The sequence below is a fragment of the Megascapheus bottae genome, chromosome 15 (genome assembly GCF_031878675.1).
Source record: "Megascapheus bottae isolate mThoBot1 chromosome 15, mThoBot2.hap1, whole genome shotgun sequence".
Taxonomy (NCBI): domain Eukaryota; kingdom Metazoa; phylum Chordata; class Mammalia; order Rodentia; family Geomyidae; genus Megascapheus; species Megascapheus bottae.
In genome coordinates, this window is record NC_143523.1 from 49,092,717 (window position 1) to 49,113,625 (window position 20,909).

General features: G+C 47.3%; 1 protein-coding gene across 1 annotated transcript in view; it reads right to left on the reverse strand.

Moving 5' to 3' along the window:
* Positions 1 to 20,081, reverse strand: part of Dlg5 (discs large MAGUK scaffold protein 5) — a 98,575-nt gene extending 78,494 nt beyond the window's left edge. The window contains exon 1 of the mRNA XM_090346663.1: positions 19,769 to 20,081. Within this exon, the coding sequence (XP_090202789.1) occupies positions 19,769 to 20,081 (313 nt within the window). The remainder of the gene's footprint in view (positions 1 to 19,768) is intronic.
* Between the last annotated feature and the right edge of the window lie 828 nt (positions 20,082 to 20,909).

Here is a 20,909-nt window from a genome sequence, read left to right on the forward strand (position 1 = left end):
TTGCCAGACCTGGGCTTGAGCTCAGGGCCTGAGCACTGTCCTTGGACTTTCTCAAGGCTAGAGCTCTACCACTTGAGCCTCAGCACCACTTCCAGCTTTTTTCTATGTATGTGGTACCGAGGAATCAAACCCGGGTCTTTGTGCATGCTAAGCAAGGACTCTACCACTAGGCCAAACTCCTGGCCCGGCTTTCTTTTTTTTAACAGCAATTTTTTTCTTTTTAATATCATTAGCAACAGACCTAAACTTAAACCCAGTTTGGTAAACTGCCAAACTCTCACCCAGGAACATGATCATAGTCCTTCCTGACCATGCTAAGATTCTACTTGAATACTCCCAGCAAATGGATGCTCACTCCCTTTCTCCCTCCCGCTGAAGCACTAGATTCTGGAAATCAAAACCTACCCTCAATCCTGAGCAGACTTTTATCGTCCTAAAGCCAAAATCTCTGACACTCTCCACCCCTCTCCCCCCCGGTCATCCATGGTTTGTAGTACATGGCAAATACATGAAATAGATAATGCTTTTCTAATGCACTGTCTAAAATTAAAGATGGATACTTTCCCTTCCCCAGCCCTCCCTGGGGTTCTGGGTCTTAGACTCAGAACCTGGGTGCTGTCCCTGAGCCATATTGCTCAAGGCTAAGATCTACCATGTAAGCCACAGCTCCACTTCTAGCTTTTTGGTAGTTATTGGAGATAAGACTCTCACAGACTTTCCTGCCTGGGCTTTGAACTATGATCCTCAGATCTGTCTCCTGATACAACCCACCAGCATCCAACAACTACTGATTCTCTTACACAATGGCCAGAAGAGACGATGGGGTGCAGCTGGAGGGTATGCACAATGCCATGTCTATAACCCACACATATTAACCACCTGTTCACACAATCAACCTAGATCATCATCTAGGTTGCGTCTCTGGGCCTCCACTGCCCCACAGACAGGGGACTTAACCAGCTCTCTTACTCCAGGGCTAATACCGTACCAAGGCCAGAGCAGAGAGGCAACTCTATCAGCTCAGTCCCAATTCACATGCCCTACAATGCCACAAGCTATGGGGTGAAGCTGAGGCCCTCCCTCAAAGACATAGTGTGGTTCTTCCCTCCAAACTTCATTAATTTCTTCTTAGTGTCCATTTCCCTTTCTGCACCATGGATGCTGTGTTTACCTGTGTTTATGGTCTTGCAAAATGACAGTGCTCTGTTATCATCAGCTTATAGGAGTTCACTGGTCTACCACATTTTTATAAATCACGACGCTTAAAAGGTGCTGGGTCTCATCACAGTCACAGTGCCCATCCTGCTCAAGGGAGGACACGAAGCTCACACACTGCAGTGAGCACACTGCTCTTCTCCCTGGAGACATGTGGAACCCTAAATCAGGTGCCCAGGAGAAAGGCTGAGGACAGGGCTTTGCTGGAACCCTGGCAGCTGCTCCAGGACAGCTGCACCTGCAACACTGAGAGCTTCCATGTCCACACAGCCACTGCAGCGGACATTACCCCACTTGCAGCTCCCAGCCCCCCCACAATCTCCAAGGCAGACTGGGCTCTGTTCCAGAGTGGCTTCTTACTAAACTGCCTGAGCCACACCTGCTAGGGGAACAGCAACGAAGGCATTTACCACAGGACGTGTCAGTGGCATGAAATGGAAACAACAGCTCATTAACAAGTCTCCACCAGGAGACCACACAGCCTTGAGTGGTCACCGGCTGTTGGAGCAAAGCATCACACATGGGCTCACAACCAGCAGTTGCTCCCACTGGCGAGGCCCCTCCCAAGGAGGCTGGCTTCAGGGTGGGCAGCAACCACAGAGAGCACCACTTTTTATTTGCAATCACCAAGGTCCACACCAACACCCATGACGTGTAGCTCCTATCACGTGACACCCACCAGGTGACCTGATCATATCTCAAGTGTTCTCCACCTGTCCAGAGAGGCTCACAAGGTCACACTGCTCTCAAGGTCACTAAACACGCTCAATCCCCATACCTATTTCATCATAGACCACGAGCCAAGTACCAAGGAACCCAGTCTGCAGACAAGCTCTGGTCAGACGCCATACCCAGAGGTGAGCACTGGTGACTCATACCAAATAATTCCTGCTCCTCGGGAGGCTGAGATCTGGGGATCTTGACTGGAAGCCAGCCAAAAAAGAGAAAAGTTCATAAGACTCTCATCTCCAGTTAACCATCCAAGAAGCTAGAAATGGAACTGTGGTTCAAGTAGTAGAGCTACAGCCTTGAGTGAAAAAACTGAAAGATAGTGTCTAGATTCTGAGTTCAAACGTCAGTACCAGCATGAGAAAAAAAAAAAGGCCACACCCAAATATGCAACTGAGTGGTGGGACAGGAGTGTTTTTAACTTTCTAGACCATGGAACTAAAAGGTGAGCAGACACTGGTTCTCAGCATGACACTGTGAAGACACAGGTCCCCTGCTCCAGTTCACTGTGGCAGTTAGCTACCAGGCTACAACAATAACAAAGATAGCTGCTGTGCTGGCTACCTTTAGCTGCACTGCACACTGCTCCCAATACTTCAGAAATGGTGACTCCTCCAGGTCTCATCATACCAGGTCCAGTGACTGTCTCCATGTCACAGAGGAGGAAACTGAGGCAGATGGCCACACATCTTGCCCTTGAAGTCTGGACTCTCAACCATTCTACCAAACTGACTCCTAAGTAAGCTGGCCTACATCTCCATTCATGTCCTCATGTACAAGACCAAGTAAGGTTCCCTGAAAATATACTGATAGGAGAAAAGGAAAATAATAATAATAATAATAATGCAAAGCCTCCCCATGCAACATAAATACCTATCACCTAGCCAGCACACACCTGATGAGAGCACATGACCTTCACCCACAGCTTTGGACAGCTATGGTCCCTCCCTTCCCCTCAACCACACCCTCCTCCTCACTTATGAAGAAGACTACCATGTGGAAATGCATGTCAAACTCCTCAAGGCAGCTCTTACATCCAAACACACTAGCCACCACACTCAGAAGAAACACAAAAGGAGTGGTGTCCCAACCAAACTTATCAGGGAACCATGGAAGACCGGTTGGTCTATATAACCCCCACCCCCTCTGGCCACAGCATCTTCCATTGGACATGACACAATCACCCTTGACCTCACCTGCCCAGGAGACAATGATGAGATTCGTAGCACCTGCCTGCATCTTGCACCAGCTGCAGCCTGAGGCTGGTGACCTGACCTTCTTTCTCCCAGGGCCTGGTGAGTAAAACCTCTGATTCGAAGCCTGAATGCCCTCACAGATTCCGATTCATAGAAAGGATCCTTCCCACATTTCCCTTCATACTTGGACTTTCCAATAATGTGATAAATGCATGGAGAGGGGAGAAGCAGGATGCTTGTTGACCTTCTGAAAATCTTTCAGTTTTACATACAAACAACAACAACAAAAATCCTTGCCATGTGCTATAACTACAAAATGGAAGGTAAGAAATCAGTAAGCTATGCTGAATATTTTTCCTGCATTTTCTAAAAGCTCCAGAGCCTGTCAGTCTGCACTGGGTATGGTACACAATACCTGTAATCCTAGCACACAGAAGACACAGACAGGAACATTGTAAGTTCAAGGCCAAACTGGACTACATAGTGAGACCTGGTCTCAAAAAGAAAAAGACAAAGACAAAGGATAAAAGTAAAGCCCTTTGAAAAAATCAAGATATGTACTCAAACTAAAAGAACAAGCTTGGCAGCGCAGGTCTACAGTGGTGTTCATGATGCTAAGTGTTCTTGTCATCTTTGCAGGCTCAGCACTGACGGCCTGGTATGAAGCCGTGAGGGCAGGCTGACAGATGGAAGAACAGAGAGATGGACAGACAGATAAAATGGAAGTTTGAATCCAGCCACCAGGAAAGTATAGGATCTAGATGATAGTGAGACCAGCTCCACTGACATTTCACAAGAAGCCTTACTAGAAGAGGCTGGGCAGAGGGTTACAGGAGATTGGCTGGGTGTGTGTGATTGCATGTATGTCTGTGAGTGTGTGTGTGGCACCAGTACTAGGGCTTGAACTCGGGGCCTAGGTGCTGTCCTTTAGCTATTTTGCTCTAGGCTGATGCTCTGTCACTGGAGCCACAGCTCCACTTCTAGCTTTTGGGTGGTTAATTGGTGATAAGAGTTTTAAGACTCTGGGGACCAAAACATGAGAAAGGGTATCCATGTGTGTGAAGTAATGCACCTTCTATCTGGCGAATGTAATGTCACCCTTCTAGTAATTACAATTTGTCAAAAAAAAAAAAAAAGTGTGAAGACTTTCCTGTCTGGGCTGACTCTGAACCAGGATTCTTGGGTCTCCTGAGTAGCTAGGGTTACAGGTGTGAAACCCCCAGGATTTCACAACTGCCCAGAGAAAGCTACAGAGCTGGTCATTCACTATTTTGTTCTCCCAGAGCCCTTAAAATGGAGAACTCTGACAAAATACACAAAGGTCCATTTTCTATCAGAAATAAGAAAGAAAATACATGGCGTTTATTACATTCCCACTCAGGCCTGAACCTAAGCTGCCACAGGGCCAGCAGCTGCTTTCAGAGATTCATAAAATCAACACATTTTGGGTTTTGTTTACTTTCTTACTTTCCTGAATCTAATTCCAGGAGGCTGGCCACAGAGTAAGCCCTAACTCTGTTCCCTGGGCTCTATCCTCTTATCTTTATAAAGGTCTCCTCCTCCCACACTACCCCCCCCCCCAGGGCCAGAAACTCATTTTCCTGCTTGAACTTTGTCCTGTGACTAAGCAGGAAGAAGCCCTGAGAGTCGGGCTGGGAGTTTATGCTGTGTCACAAAAAGAAAGACACATGGAGGTCCCTCCAGCCGAAGTCTGATCGTTCTCTGACTCAGCACTAAATTTAGATGTCATGCCTTATGTTCACATCCAAAAAGCCCCGCTGTGTGACAGGTGCTCAAGGCGCCTGGGAATGAATGGATGCTGAGATGCAAACAGGAGCATTGCCCTGGGCTCAGGACACCAAGGTGTGAGCCCAGACTTTCACAGGAAAGCCTAGAGGACAGAACAAATACAGTCTTTATTAAGAAACTTCCAGCCCCGCCCCCCAGCAGCTGGCCACCTCAGCAAGCTGCCCAGCCATCAAGACCAGCCCAGTTTACCCATCCGTAGGATATAAACATAACCTGCACAGACTGAGACAACACTCTGTTCAAGGCTCAGGACTGAGAGGATATAGCACAATACTGTAAAGTGGGATGTCCTATTAGTTACTTGTCTGTCCCTGCTGTAAGGACAGACTGGTGGCTGCTAAACCAGGCCCAAATCAGGAAAAACCAGCCCTGCCTTCAAGACCCCACACCCTGCAGTTGTTGGATCCTGTGTCCAGCCCTGCCCACAGCAGATCACAAAAGCCTCCTCAAGTCACCTTGGAAACTTGACTGCTTTTTCCCAAAAGGGAAATAAAAATCTGAACAAAACAGCTGCCAAGGACCCTTCCTGACATATTACTAATCAATTGTAGACTGCTGCTTAAGAGTAAATAGGAAACACAAACGGTGACCAGAGGAAAAGAAAGAGATGGTTTGGGAAAAAAAAAAAAAAAAAACCAAGCATTTTAAAGAATCACTCCTTACGTTAAAAGATGTGAACAATTCAGGTGCTGGAGGCTCACACCTGTGATCCTAGAGACTCAGAAGACTGAGGTCTAAGGATCAAGATTTAATAAAAGTGAGCCTGGGCAGCAAAGTCTGAAGGATTCTTATCTCTGATTAATCAGCGTGAGGATCTGAGTACAGACCCCAGTCCCAGCACTCACAATAGACAAATGAAATTATTGGGCATGGGTAGCTCACACCGGTCATCCTAGCTACTTGAAAAGGCTGAGATCTGAGAATTGTGGTTCAAAGACAGCCTGGGAAGAAAAGTCCATGAGACTCATTAACCACCCACCACACATACAGAGTCAAATGAGGAGAATTCATTTGAAGATCCAGGCCATCTTAAGTAGTGCCACTCAGACAGGTAAACTGAAGTAGACTGAGATGGCAGAAAACACACCTTGTGCCAGCCATCAAGGCGACAGTTCTGAGACCAACAGGATCCTCTCTAAGAGCACAGCTTCCCATCCAGGCAGCAGCAGACCCTCCAGCAGACTGCATAAGAGTAGGAGCTGGATGGGTCACTCATAATGTAAAGTCGAGCCAGCTAGTGACAAGATTTCTTTTTTAACCTCAAGAATAAATTTTTAAAACCAAATAAATATAACCTCTTCTTATAGCCACTTTCTAGACATTCCCTGAGGCTTCTGTCTCCACATCACTGTCCTGGGGGGTAGTGATGTTTATGAGAGTGGTTTTGGGGTTTGTTTTGTTTTGTTTTGTTTTTTTGTTTTTTGCCACACTAGGGTCATTTGTCATTTTTAAAAGCATTGGTTCATCTCCAAAAGAAACCTACAAAGGTAAACAGAGAAGGCAGGTAAAGACCAGAGAACCCATGAAAATGTGGCTGATACCCACAGCAGCTTCTGAGACTACCTGGACTCATAAGGGGCTCTTTTCTCTCTCCCTCTCTCTCTCTCTCTCTCTCTCTCTCTCTCTCTCTCTCTCTCTCTCTCTCTCTCTCTCTCTCTCTCACACACACACACACACACACACACACACACACACACACACACATCATGAGAAGTATCTTAACACCGAAGTATTGCGGGCACTCACACCTAAAGTCCTAGCTACTTGGGAGGGTGAGATCTTAGGATCTAGGTTCAAAGCCAGCCCAGGCAGGGCTCTTATCTCCAATTAACCACCAGAAAACCAGAAGTGGCATTGTGGCTCAAAGTGGTAGAGCACAGCCTTGAGCTGAAGAGCTCAGAGACAGCACCCAAAGACCCAGAGTTCAAGTCCTAGGACAAAAAAAGAAAAGAAAAGAAAATCCAGGCCAGTGGTCTGTGTTCCTTGGAACCCTGAACAATCCAAAAAAAAAAAAAAAATACCCTGAGGAGAGGCATCTAGAGGCCACAAGAGAAAGAGACACACTCTAGGCCTTCATTCTCAATCATGCTTTTCTTATCTACACTACACATCCTACACATCTGACTTTCACTTGAGTCCAGTTAATTTTTTTTAACTTTTAGACTTTTTTTTATTGTCAGGATAATGTATAGAGAGGTTACAGTTACATTCACCAGGTAGTAGGTGCATTACTTCTTACATAACCCTTCTCATGTTTTTGTTCCTGTTTCCTTCCCCCATCCCCTCCCAATCATCTTGTTTTCCCCACTTCCCTTCCCTATTTCAAAGAAACAAATAAAGGTATATACAATATGCCAGGTAACAAAGTCAGATGTAGTAACAACCTGAGATTAACCATAGGGCCAAAAAAAAAGAGAGAGAAATAACATAGTACATTAAGAATAACAATCACAGAAGTAAACCTCTGGTTTCCATATCCTAGCGTTTGTTTCATTTAGTCTCCTCCTAGATGACCTTATATACATAGGTTTTAAGCTTTTGTAATCCTCTGCTAGGAGAGTCCTACATGTATACTAATTATTACAAATGAGAGAAACCCATTGAGAAGAGTCCAGTTAATTTTTTTAAATTATGAAATAGAAAAGATCAGAAAGCTATTCTAAAAAATAAACACAGAATATTTACACTTCAGATGTTTAATTATTTGCAACAACTCTGAAAGTGCTTCGTACTGTAAGGGCTGGACTTCACATTTCATCCCCAAAATAAACACTCCTCTGCTCTCCTAGACTCTGCACGGTACATTCAGGGTAGGGCAATGACCACTTAAAATGGTTCAGTCCACACCTGGACAGCACTGACTGTAAAGATTTCTTTGTGTGGGCATAGGATTCCACCTACAATTCCAGCATTCGGTAGGCTGAGATAAGAGAATCATGAGTTCCAGGCCATCCTGGGCCAGTGAGAACTTGTATATAGCCCAAAACAGAAGGCCGGAGCAAGGGCAGCTCCCATGTTATAAAGACAACTTAAAGATGACATCAACTAAATTCAATGGGCAGACTTTGTTAAAAACAAAACAACAACAAAAAAAAACATAAGGAACAAGGAAAAGTGAGTATCAAGCAAGCATTAGGTGACATTACCACGGAAGGTGTTCAGCATAGGTCTGGGGTGTTACTCATAGATGATGATGGTGTCCTTCTCATCATTGTGGGCTTAGCACCAACCAGAGCCTGTGTAGTAGACAGCACAGAGCACAGTACTGGCTAGGGACAGACTGACAAGGAGGAAATTATAGATAGATATATATACGTCAGAATCTTGTTCAGCTCTACCCTAAAGGCTCTGGAATCCTGTGCAAGTAGACAACGCTGACCAGTTCCACTTGCATTTTCAAGAGAAGCATTATTTTTTTTTTTTTTTGCCAGTCCTGGGCTTGAGCTCAGGGCCTGAGCACTGTCCTTGGACTTTCTCAAGGCTAGAGCTCTACCACTTGAGCCTCAGTACCACTTCCGGCTTTTTTTTTCTATGTATGTGGTACTGAGGAATCGAACCCGGGTCTTCATGCATGCTAGGCAAACACTTTAACCACTAGGCCAAACTCCCGGCCCCAGAGAAGCATTATTATACACAGGTGACTGGGAGTGGAAACTCTAGTTAATAATTTTAGTCTTTTTTTTTTTTTTTTTTTTTAGTGGGTCAGGGGCTTGAACTTGGCCTGGGCACTGTCACTGAGCTCTTCAGCTTGAGGCTACCTCCCTACTCTTGAGCCAGCCCCACTTCCCATTTTTTAGACATCAATTATTGTTAAAAGTCTCAAGTCCTGCTGTAGCTCACACCTATAATCCTACCTAATCAGGAGGCTGAGATCTGAGGATCAAGGTTCAAAGCCAGCCCAGGCACAAAAGGACCTGAGGCTCTTATCTCCAGTTAACCTCAAAAAAATGGGAAGTGGGACTTGGCTGGAGGATAGGTCCGTAGCCTTGAGCTGAAGAGCTCAGGAACAACATCTAGGCCCAGGGGTAGGGAGGTATCCTTGAGCTGAAGAGATCAGGGCTACAGCACCCAGGCCTAGTTCAAGCCCCATGACCCACAAAAAAAAAAAAAGTCTCAGGTCCTTTTGTGCCCAGGCTGGCTTTGAACCTTGATCCCCAGATCTCAGCCTCCTAAGTAGCTAGGATTATAGGCATGAGCCACCGGTCAGCTTTTGGTTGGTTTTGAAGAGATCTCCTATAGAGATCATCCTGAGGTATGATGCAAATACACTATCTGAAGTCTTTTTGAGTGTTTGTGCTAATATTGGGGCTTGAACTCAGAGCCTAGGTGCTGATCCTTAGTTTTTTTGCTGAAGTGGTAACTCAAGATTGCCACTTATGCCACAGCTCTACTTGCAGCTTTTTGGTGGTTAATGAGCATCCTGTCCAGATTGGCTTCGAATCGTGATCCTCAGATCTCAGGCTCCTGAATAGCTAGAAATACAAATGTTATTCATGTACATGACTCACTCTCCAAAAAGCAACATACCATTCTCCTAGCTCCTCTTGAGGGCTTAGGAAAGGCCTAACCAACAATTACCAGATACCAGACCTGCAACAACCAGACCTCCAAAACAGTTTCCTCAACTTCTTCTAAGGTGGCACAAATCCACAAAGTCCTGCTCACTTGGTCAAGAAGACCTCAAGAGGATCACCATCTCAAAAAAAAAAGCAAGAACGATGCTCAAGAAACCACACTTCCCTGTCCAGCCACATGAGGGGACCTGAGACCCAAAAAGAACAAGTAGATAAATACCAGCTACTGACCCCAGACTCATATATGACTATTTCAGGTGGTATCAGAATCAAAAAGCACTGAAAAGATCAAGGTTGAGGCGCTCTGAATAAAGACGATAGGGGGAAATGCTGATGTGATACCCAGATGGCCAGATTCTAAGTGCAATGCCAAAATTCCTCAAAGAATACATTCCTCTACCCAGGCATCGGGGAGTCGGGCCTTGTAATTCTGGGGGCTCAGGACACTGAGAGGATCTCAGTTCAGAGTCGTCCTGGCAGGACAGTCCATGAAGCTCTTATCTCCAATGAATCACCAAGAAGCCAGAAGTAGGGCTCTGGCTCAAGTAGTACAAGGCTAGCCTTGAACAATAAAGCTTAAAGACAATGCCAAGCCCTGAGTTCAAGGTCCAAGACCTATACCAAAAGAAAAAAGCATTCCTCTGTACCCAGATGTTGCATCATGCTTCATAAAAAAAGGATTTTGTGATAACTCCAGTTTGCAACCATTCTACTCAAGTCCCAAAGCACACTACTCAGGAATATGCTCGAGAGCCTTCGGCGAAGTAAAAGCTTCAAACCACAGAATGTGGTCTGACAGTGACAGCATCAAAGTCCCACCAAGCTCATGTCAGAACACATTTCCTGGGTAAATGCTGAGCAAGGCCTCCTGAAAGAAAATCTCCCCAGCCTGGATTCAAGACAAGAAACCTAACCAACCCTGAATGGATTAAGGGAATGTCTATAAAGCAAAATAACTGACATACTTCAAAGCCTTTGGGGATAAAGATACTAGCACTAGAAACATAAAGAAAATGTGTGACCAGCCCTTGGACTGCCAGCATTTGTAATGCTGCTGGGATTATATGGTTCACTTCTGCCCTCAAAAGAGTCACAGATAACTACTGAAACTAAACTCTTTCTTTGAAGTCTAAAAGAACTGTTCTGAGACTTTCCAAAACATATTATATGAGGGAAATATATACATACACGTTTTTGCTTTTTTGGTGTTGAGTGGTATTTGTTTTTTGGAGTGTTTGGAGGATTTGGTTGATTGGTTGCTTGCTTTGTTTCTTAAGATAGGAGGATATCACTAGGTAACTAGGCTGGCCTCAAACCTGTGATCCTGCCTCAGCCTCCAAGCGTTGTGCGTGTATTGTGTCTATGTGTGATGCTTCCTCACAACTAAATACAGGCCTCGTGTATGGCTCAAGTAGTATAAGTTCCATCCCCAGGACCACAAACAAATATTAAATGCAGAATTACCACATGACCCAGCAACTGCATTCCTGGTATTATGCTCAAGCAGACATTTGCACAAAAAGCCCTCCTTACTCAAAGAGTACCTACGGTTTTAACCAAGCACAGTCAAAAAAGTAAATAAATTTTTTAAAGCAAAAGACATTTCAAGACCAAGAATGTTCAAACTCCTAGCACATGTAGCTCAGTGGATATTAGAAAAACTCTTGTCTGTCTCTGATTGATGGGTCTTTATCTGCTTTAATTTTGTGAAAATATCCCATGAAAGCAAACAGACAAATATAATGGTTATCCTCCTCCTACCCCCAGTCAAAAGGGTATACAACTCAATGTGTTTAACTGCAGCCATATAGTGAAAATGGGATATTTGTTGAAAAGGCAATGTGTCTTTAGCAGCAGTTGGGTGGTATTATGAGAAAAATGAATCAGAAACTATGCATCCTAAGTATATGAAGTTTTCCTTCATGGCAGTCTCCTTGGAATGATAGAGCCACAGATCTTAGCCAACCAGGCATAGACACTGCATGACTTGCAATAGCCAAAAGGGTAAAATCAAACAAACAAACAATGCTTTAGCATTCAACAACAGATCAACAGAGGAACAAAAAGTAGTATACATTAATTAGCAAAAAAAAAAAAAAAGGGCTGGGAGTTTGGCCTAGTGGTAGAGTGCTTGCCTACCAAGCACCAAGACCAGGGTTCAATTCCTCAGTACCACATACATAGAAAAAAGCCAGAAGTGGTGGTGCTGTGGCTCAAGTGGTAGAGCTCTAGCCTTGAGAAAGCCCAAGGACAGTGCTCAGGCCTTGAGCTCAAGGCCCAAGACTGGCAAAAGTATAAAAAATAAAAATAAAATAAAAACCTCTGAGCTGGACCTTAGTGGCTCCATCCTCTAATTCTGGCTACTCAGGAAGTTGAGATCTGATGATTACAGTTCAAAGCAGGCCTAGGCAGAAAAGTCTTTGAGATTCTTATCTTTAATTAACTAGCAAAAAGCCAGAAGCTGAGCTCTGATTCAAGTGGGCAGAGAGCCATTCTGGAGCAAAAAATTCAGGGACAGGCTCTGTGTTCAAGCCCCATTACACACACACACACACACACACACACACACACGGAGGAACTCTGACCACAACATGGATGAACACTATGCTAAGTGAAATACACCAGTCACAGGAGACATAGGATACTCATTTCACTAATAAAGAACCTCTAAAGTATTCAAAATCATGAAAACAACGTAGAATGATGGATGCCACATAAATGCTGTGTAGAAAGAGTTAACTGTTCCCTAGACAGAAGAGCTTCAATGCAGCAAAGTGAAAAAGTTCTGGAGATATAGATGGTGTTTAACACCACTGAACTGTGCACTCAAATATCATGTTTTGTCTATGTTGTCACAATGAAAAAGGAAAAAAAAAAAGGAAAATGCAGCCCAAAGGGAAATCTTACATTATATAAACCTTCCAGAGGTTTAAAAACTCCAAGTAAACCAACCTTTAGCCCAAAATGAATGCCAAGGTCACCTAGTCAATGAGTGAGAATGGATAGACCACATAAAGACACTCTAAGTATCTGCTGAAAATGTTTCTGCAGCATTTTCGTGGAACTCTACCTCAAAAAGATCAATAGACACAATTCAGAGATACACAATCTATCTCAGGCAAATGGTTAAGAGGTAGGGAGGGGAATGCCATTTCCCCCCAGATCCATCCCATTTAAAATTCTCCACTGTACACACCCAGCAGCCAGCTGCACAGATGGAGAAGCAACCCAGCCCTTTACTCCATGCCTGCTGTGTGAGCTCCAGCCTTACCAGGCACTGCAGAAAAGAAATTACTGCAGAACCCCTTGCGATGGGGCTGCAGAAGATGCAGGTGTCTGGTTATGAGGTAGGACAAAAATTGAGATGAAATATTCCTCTTGCTCTAGTTACTTTTTCAGAAAATAAAAAACCAACTTATGAATATCACTCATTTGCTAGCACTAGATCACATTAGTGGCAATCAGAAACCTAGACCAGGGATGGAAGACCATCTGAGGAGCCTTGAAACAATTCCCCAGTTATTGCCCCTCTGAGTATGTGTGTGTTTGGGGGGGGGGGCGGTGCAGGAGAGGCAAGGGGGAAGGAGAGAAGCCCCAAGAAACTAAGAGGCTCAGCCAAGGTCAAGATGTAGCACCAAGGAGCAGATTCCCATTTAGGCTCTCTTCAGGACACCCAGCGGCCATTCACTTTCTGTGTATCAGCAGGGGAGGCCTCAGGGTACAGCTGGCAATGTGAGTGTTCCACACAGCTCCCGGCAGCTAGCCCTGAGCTCACATGGCTAGTACCCGATGGGCAACCTTGAGGACTTGAGATATCTCTGTCATACCACCTGCTTCCATCACAGACACAGTGTGGGTGGTGACATCCATGTGTGCACTGGGCCTTGCTAAAGCCTTCATCTTCTCCCTCAGCCTTCTGCCACTGTGAAATCATCGCTTAGGAATCTGGGCCTCTGCTTGAAGAGAATTTGGATGGGGGCTACACCATCCATCCACTTTCCAACGCAGCTGACAACTCACGCATTCAACAAAAAGTTACTGAACACCTGTTGTGTGTCAGGCTCTACTCCATTCGTCATCTGGAAATTACCTTCTGCTCAGCTCGAGAGATCCATAGCTACAGCCAGACTCCTACCGGTAATCCTAGCTACTCTGAAGGCTGAGATTTAAGGACACAAGTTCAAAGTCAGCCTGAACTGACAAGGTAAGATAGTCTGTGAGACTCTTATCTCCAATTAACCAGCAAAAAGCAGAGCTGGAGGTATACTTCAAGTGGTAGATTACCAGCCTTGAGTGGGAAAAAGCTAAGAGAGAAACTCTGAGTTCAAGTCCCAGTACAAGAAAAACTTAACCACAACAACAACAAAATAAAATCCACAGTCACAATACAAGCACTTCACAACCACTTAGATGTTGGTAATGGGGTCCCACCCCCTAAGAAAGCTCAGGAGATTGTTTCCTGGTTGTAAGGATACTCTCAAGTCTCCTTTGTCACTCTTACTTTTCATGGCTCATTTCAGTAACAAAATGTCCCTTCTTTGTTCTTAGGAGGGATTGTTACATAGCATCCTAGAAAAAAGTAGTGATGTTTTTGCTTGTCTGATTTTGGTGCTGGTAATAGTGGTTGAACTTAAAAACCTCACTCTCTTTGCTTAGCTCTCTATTTGGTCAAAGCTGGTGCTCTACTACTTTAGCCACGGTTCCACTTACAGCTTTTGTTTGTTCATTGGAATTAAAAGCCCCATGAACTTTCCAACCTGAGCTGGCTTTGAATCTTGAGCCTGTATTATATCTCGGCCTCCTGAGTAGCTAGAATTATAGGAATAGGCAAAAGGCAAAAAAGCTAATAGTTGATGGTTGTTTTGTTCTGCTTTTTCCCAAAAGACACAGATATATTTGGGCTGAGAACTACAAAATGACAGAAACATTTGAGATAGCAAATTGAGATAAGGAGGAGAAATTGATTAGATTTCAAATCACAGACAATCCTGGCTCATCTGCCAGCAAGACTCTACTTTCCCAGCAGCCTTGCCAGAAGCACTGTCAGGAAAAGGCGTGCTGAGAAACATTTGTGCTACTAAATCACCCAAGTGTGCCACCATTATTTTATTTAAAAATTTTTTAAAGAACAGGCTTTGTTTCAAATTAAATTTCTACAATAAACTCCTAACTGCAAGTATTAACAAAAAGAAATTTAGGGTTGTTTGGTTTTAGTCAAATGTAAAATTTTTTGCTTGTTTGTTTGTTTTGGTACTGGGGATCGAACCCAGGACATTGCACTTGCTAAGCAAGCACTTTACCACTCGGCTACATCCCAGCCCCCTCAAATGTAGTTTTAAACCTATCTTTAGTATTTAGCTCACAGGGCTCACCATCTCCCAAAACCAGCTTCTCTGATAATAGCTCAGTTGTATAAATCTATCCAGTCAGGTTGCCTCTGCCAACCTTTCCATGTTCCCTAGCAAGCCAGTGACAGGGCTAGGCTCAGGTAGGAGCAGAGGTGGAGTCACGGGGGTAACAGAGTAACACTAACAGGAAGGCCCAGGCCCAGTACCGAGAGTCATTGCTGAAAGAAAAGGACAAAGAAGAGAAATCAATGCCAGGATGTGGTGTCTATGTGTCTTCTCCCAAGCTTTCTTCATGTCCTTCCACATCATTTTGCCCAGCATCCTTCCCTTGCTGGGAGCCACAGGACTCACTGGGTCATAGAGCAAGGGCAGGTAGTAGGGATGGAGGTGGACAGGGACCTAAGGCTTAATCCATTGAGTTGGGTGACTACTGTAGAATGGACTTACATAAATGACACTAGGTGCCATAGTCCTTGGATTGGACAGTCCCCATGTAGATAGTCTGTCACTGAAATGTCATGACACAGCAACTGCATTTGAACCACTACATTCTTCTTTTGTGTCTAAGACGGTTTGAGCGAAATTTTTGTTATTTGCAATAAGTGCCCTGAACACCAGTGTATCATTAACAGAGGGAAATAAAATCACTGACCAACTTCTTAACCGTTACTTTCAACTTCCTCTGCCATTTCTTCTCAAATAACACAATTTAAAAATCCAAAAAGAAGCTGGGCATGGAACGGGGAGTTTGGCCTAGTGTGGAGTGCTTGCCTAGTATGCAGTTACCACATACATAGAAAAAGCCGGAAATGGTACTGTGGCTCAAATGATAGAGCTCTAGCCTTGAGAAACCCCAAGGACAGTGCTCAGGCCCTGAATTCAAACCAGGATTGGCAGATTAAAAAAAAAAAAAAAAAAAAAAAAAAAAGCTGGGCATGGTGGTACACACGTATCTACAACCTAGCACTCAAGAGGCTGTGATAGAAGAGTCAATAGTTAGTGGGCTACCTGGACTACAGGGAGACAGGAAAAGAGAAAATAAGATAAAGAGAAGGAAGGGAGGGGAGAGGGGGCAGGCTACCATGGTTAGTACTTTCCCCTCTTCCTTCCCCCTTCCCACGCTGACCCTGACCCTCTAAGATAGGGTGCCCAGGTAGCACAGGCTCTACTGAATAATAAATAACCCCACACATGACAACCAGTAGCCAACTACCCTAGTCCTGCTGGAAGAGCCTGGCAGGGTTAGTCCTTCTTAAAAAATAAAGTCTACAGGGGCCGGGAGTTTGGCCTAGTGGTTAAAGTGCTTGCCTAGCATGCATGAAGACCCGGGTTCGATTCCTCGGTACCACATACATAGAAAAAAGCCAGAAGTGGTGCTGAGGCTCAAGTGGTAGAGCTCTGGCCTTGAGAAAGCCCAAGCACAGTGCTCAGGCCCTGAGCTCAAGCTCAGGACTGGCAAAAAAAAAAAAAAAAAAACAAAACTACAGGAGTCCAGAGCTCCCCAGGGACAGGAAATGTCCTGAAACCAGAGCGAGAAAGGCTAGTCAGGTAACAGGAAAAGCAGCTCCCAGACAAGAAATCAGGAGCGAGGGAGCTGGTCTCTAAGACACACAAACACACACACACACACACACACACACACAGACACCTTACTGCTCTGTGACTTCTTCCTTACATCCAACATAGTGAAGACTCTATGACGCTGCCCTGTGCACTGGGGTTGCCACAGAATCATTGAGAGGGGAGAGTAAGAGACAAATACTGAACCATCAATACCAGGATGGGACTCCTCCTGCTCACAAACACAACAACCAAGGTCCTTAGCCATTTCCTTTCCTCCAGGCCTGAGCCTGCTGATGGTCATAAATGTTCAGGATCTAGTTAGGCCAGAGACGTTTGCTTTGCTCACCTGCCAGGCAACAAGAGGCACAGGTTCTCCCCAGGATCTTTCCAGCTCCAGATGCCACACGGGCTGCCCACAACCTGCAGATCTGACCCCCACCGTGCACAAGTGCTACCAAGGAGGGGCACCCTAGACCAGAGGCCCACACAGTGTCCAGCCAAGAAGATCTGACTGGTGATGGTGCCATGTCCCAATAGAGAGATAGTGACAAAGCAGCCTCTTCTTGAGGTCTTAGAAATGCCAGCTGGTTTCTCTCAAAGGCTCCACTGGAAGGTCTCATTGCTCCGTGGAGTTACAGAACTACACCCAGAGAGGGAAATGCCAGGGGTAGAAGAGGACAGGATGTACAGCTGCTTTTCCTTGATTGCAGCCACTTGGAGAGAAGATTAGTACATCACCTGCTCCACCAGAGCAGTTCTTTTGCACTAAGCTTTGCCCCATGAGAAGCGCTCCCTGGCGGAAGAAAAAGTTTAGACTATAGCTCTACAATAGAGTACTTGCCTAGCAAATGTGAAGCTCTAGGTTTAATCCCCAACACTTCAGAGTAATGTATCCTGTACAAATGTACAAAGACACACACACACCTGTCTCCCTCCTCCCAAAAGGCTCAAGAACCCATTTTGCCACACCAATTGCCATCCTAATGTTTTATACTGTATTAAATAAAAGGAATTTAACTTCCTCCTTGAAAATCATTTTTCTAAGGTCTTCATGGCCTTCTTCAAAGCCACAGAATTCTGCACTGTGGAAGAAGGAGTCTGAAATCAGAGGTTAGGACTCCTAAAATTACAAGATTCATACTCAATTTCTTCCTCAAGCATGGAAAGATGAAATCTAATGGAATTCATTCACTAATTTCTCTAGTCCTGAGATGAAAGCTAAGGATGATGTACACACATCCCAACGAGGACTTCCAGCCTGCGTTCTACTGTCTACACCACCTTGAAAAGACACCAGGAAAAAGATCTTTCATAAATTTCCTCCTTTAAAAATAAATAGGGCTGGGTGCAGATGGCTCACATTCGTAATGCTAGCTCACCACAGGCTGAGATCTAAGGATCCCTGCTGGAAGCCCAGCCCAGGCAGGAAAGTCCAAGAGACACTTATTTCCATTTTTTTTTTAATATTACCAGAGGTACAAGTGTGGCTCAACTGGAAGAGTTGAACAGAAAAAAAAAAAAAAAAAGAGCTAAAACAACAGCATTCAGGCTCTAAGTTTGAGTCCCAGGACAGACACAAAAGGACCTGACAAGACCCCTCCCTCCATTCATCACATCCTCCTGGCCACATCTGATAGGCCCTTCTTAGGATATCTCACAAAACACTATTCCTGGAAAGGACTACCTTTGCCCACAATTCGACCACATTTCCAGGTACAGATGTAGGTTGGAAGGAGAAAGATGTCAGTGAGAAGACCCTTAAGGGGGAAGAGTCAACACAGCCACCAATGGAAGGACCTGCTACATGGCTGGTAGTTTAGCTCTTCCTATGTCCGTTTCCTATTAAAAAAAAAAAAAAAAAGGTTGAGGTTGAGATGGCTTGTGCACATGAAGGCTGCAACCAGGAACACCTTATAAAATCACTCCCTTAATAAGTAATAAGTAAGACTATTAACAGTCACATAAATGGGTCTCCTCTGCTTCTGACCTACAAGTTGCTCAGGGCAGTTTTCTGCTCTCTGGATTCACTTTGTTTTTATATCAGTCTTCATTGAGATAGGCTGGGTGGATGGATAGATAAGCCAGATAGATAAACAGACAGGCGGACAGACCAAAAGAGAGACACACAGACAGGCTCAAGTCAAGCACAAGACTCGGATAATAAGAGCTTGCTGTGTTGTGATTCTGAACATGTTAAATAGAATAACAGATCATAATTCAAAACTCCTGGGGCCCAGTACTTTCTGGGCATTATAACGATTCAAAGCAAGAGTTTTTCTCTCTGGGAAAACAAGAATAATAAAGCAAACTAGCTCCCATGGTGTTATATGATAAAGTCCAGTGCCTGCTACAGCAGTAGGTGCACAATAAATGTAGCTCTCCTATCTTGGTGCCAGGCCTTGCCACTTGTCTAGATGGCTGGCTTCCCCACTCCCAACCTGGCCTGGACAAGGCTTACTACCACCAGTCATCAACTCCCCGGAGTAACCCCCTCCCTACACACACACTTACAAATCAATCTCCTCCACAAGCAAAGAACACAGGGGTTCCGAAGGGCCCCAGGCCCGGGAGCCAGCCAAGGGCGGCTTCGGTGCTCTCAAGGAGAGAACTGAGTCCCGGCCACCACTACTAGGATTTTCCCATGATGCAGTGCAACTTCCCCAACTTTTCCGGGCCCACAGTTCCCAAAGAAACCTGGGCAGGCATTGTGCATAAATCAACCACAAGTCAGGGGCCAGTTAAAGAGCCTGAGCTCGTCCTGGGCAGGGGAAGGAAGCTGGCACACACCACCAAGTAAAAAACCACACACACAACCGCACCGGTGGTCGTGAAGTGGAGTGGCAGGGGGGTGGGTGGGGGAGGCGGTGGTCCCAGGCCTGGATACCCCTCCCCTTCTTTCTAGATGAACCCGCTGGCTCAAGGTTTGCACTGGCTCCCAAACGACTAGCAGCACAGTGAAGAGCCTTAGAAGAAGCTCAGATCCTCATCCTCCGGGGGGGGGGGTCCCCCTTCTTCCCCCACCCCACTTCCACTCTGGCCGCCGGATCTGGTGGCCTCGAGAGAACCTTGCAAGCCCTCGCACCTGAAGGAGAAAGGGGGAGGCTTTCCATGGGGTCGGGGGTGGGGGGAGCATTGTTCCCGGCCACAGGCGGGACTCGGGGAAGGAGGTGTGAATTCGCCGTCTGGGCCTCGCCCCCTCCCCAGACGGTCCCGAGGAGGGCAGGTGCCATGGGGGGCGCGGCGGGCGCCAGGTGGCAAAGGTCCCGGGCGAGGTCCCCCCGGGAGCGAGCGGGGGGGCGCCGGAGGGAGTCGGGGGGGGATGTCTGCCACTCACCCGCACCCTCGGCGGGCGGAGGCGGCGGCGGCGGCCCCGCCACGCCGTTCAGGTAGAGGATGGGCAGCAGGTGAGGCTGCGTCTTCTCGAGCGCGGCGCGCAGGTCCGGGAAGTGGTCCCGCTCCTTGGCCAGGAGCAGCTTGAGCAGCAGCTCCGCCTTGGCGCCTCCCGCCTCCTCGTCCAGCTGCCGCCGCTCGCCGGGACTCAGCGCGCCCGCGGCCTCCAACAGCCCGAGCACCGCTTCCACCTCGGTCATGGCCTGCGCCAGGCTCTGCTGACACTGGGCGAGCAGCTCCCGGCGCCGGGGCTCCATGGCGGCGGGCCGCCCCCCGCTCCCCCCCGCGGGACGCGGCACCCCGGGGGCGCCCGGAGGCCGGGCCGGGCCGGGCGGCCGCCTTAGCGTGCCGGGAAGCGCGAGGCGGCGGGGGCCATGGGCCGGGAGGGGGGGTCTGCGCGCTTGGAGGTGGGGTGCGAACCCCGGGATCGTGGGGGGCCGGCGCTCAACAGAGACCGCCGACCGGGCTCCGGAGCGCAGCCATGTTGGCTGCGGCGGCCGCGGGACTGGAAGGGGCGGAGGAGGAGGAGACGGAGGAGGAGGAGAAGGAGGAGGCGGAGGTGGGGACGGCGGCCGGGGCGCGCCCGGAGGCCCGGCTCCAACCGGGCAGGCCCCCTCCCCCTTCGCCTCCGCGCGCCGCCGCCCCGCCGCCGGCTCCGACCCACCCCGCCCCCCCCGGGGGCCCCCGACCGCTCCGGGTCCGGCGCCGAGGCCGCCGAGGCCCGCGCGCTCAGCCCCGGCTCACCGGGGCCCCGCGATCGCCGCCCGCCCCGCCGCGGTCGGCCTCTCGGGCCTCTGCCTTCCCTTCCCGGGCCGGCCCTCGGGGTGGCGGCGGCGAGCGAGGGGGATGGGTGGAGAGGAGGGGTCCCCTTCCTCCCCCCTCCGGCCTGCAGTCAGGGACGCGGCGCTGTCCCCGCTCGCTCGGTCCCCGAGGCCCGGTCGGGGACACCTCCAGGTCTCTCCCCCTCCCCCAAGCTACTGGAGACCTCGCGCACATCCTAACCGCCCCCCACCGCAAACACACACCCGACCCCGGGTCTCCTGTCCTGAGAACTCCTAAACCAAGTCTAGACATAATGGAGGGAG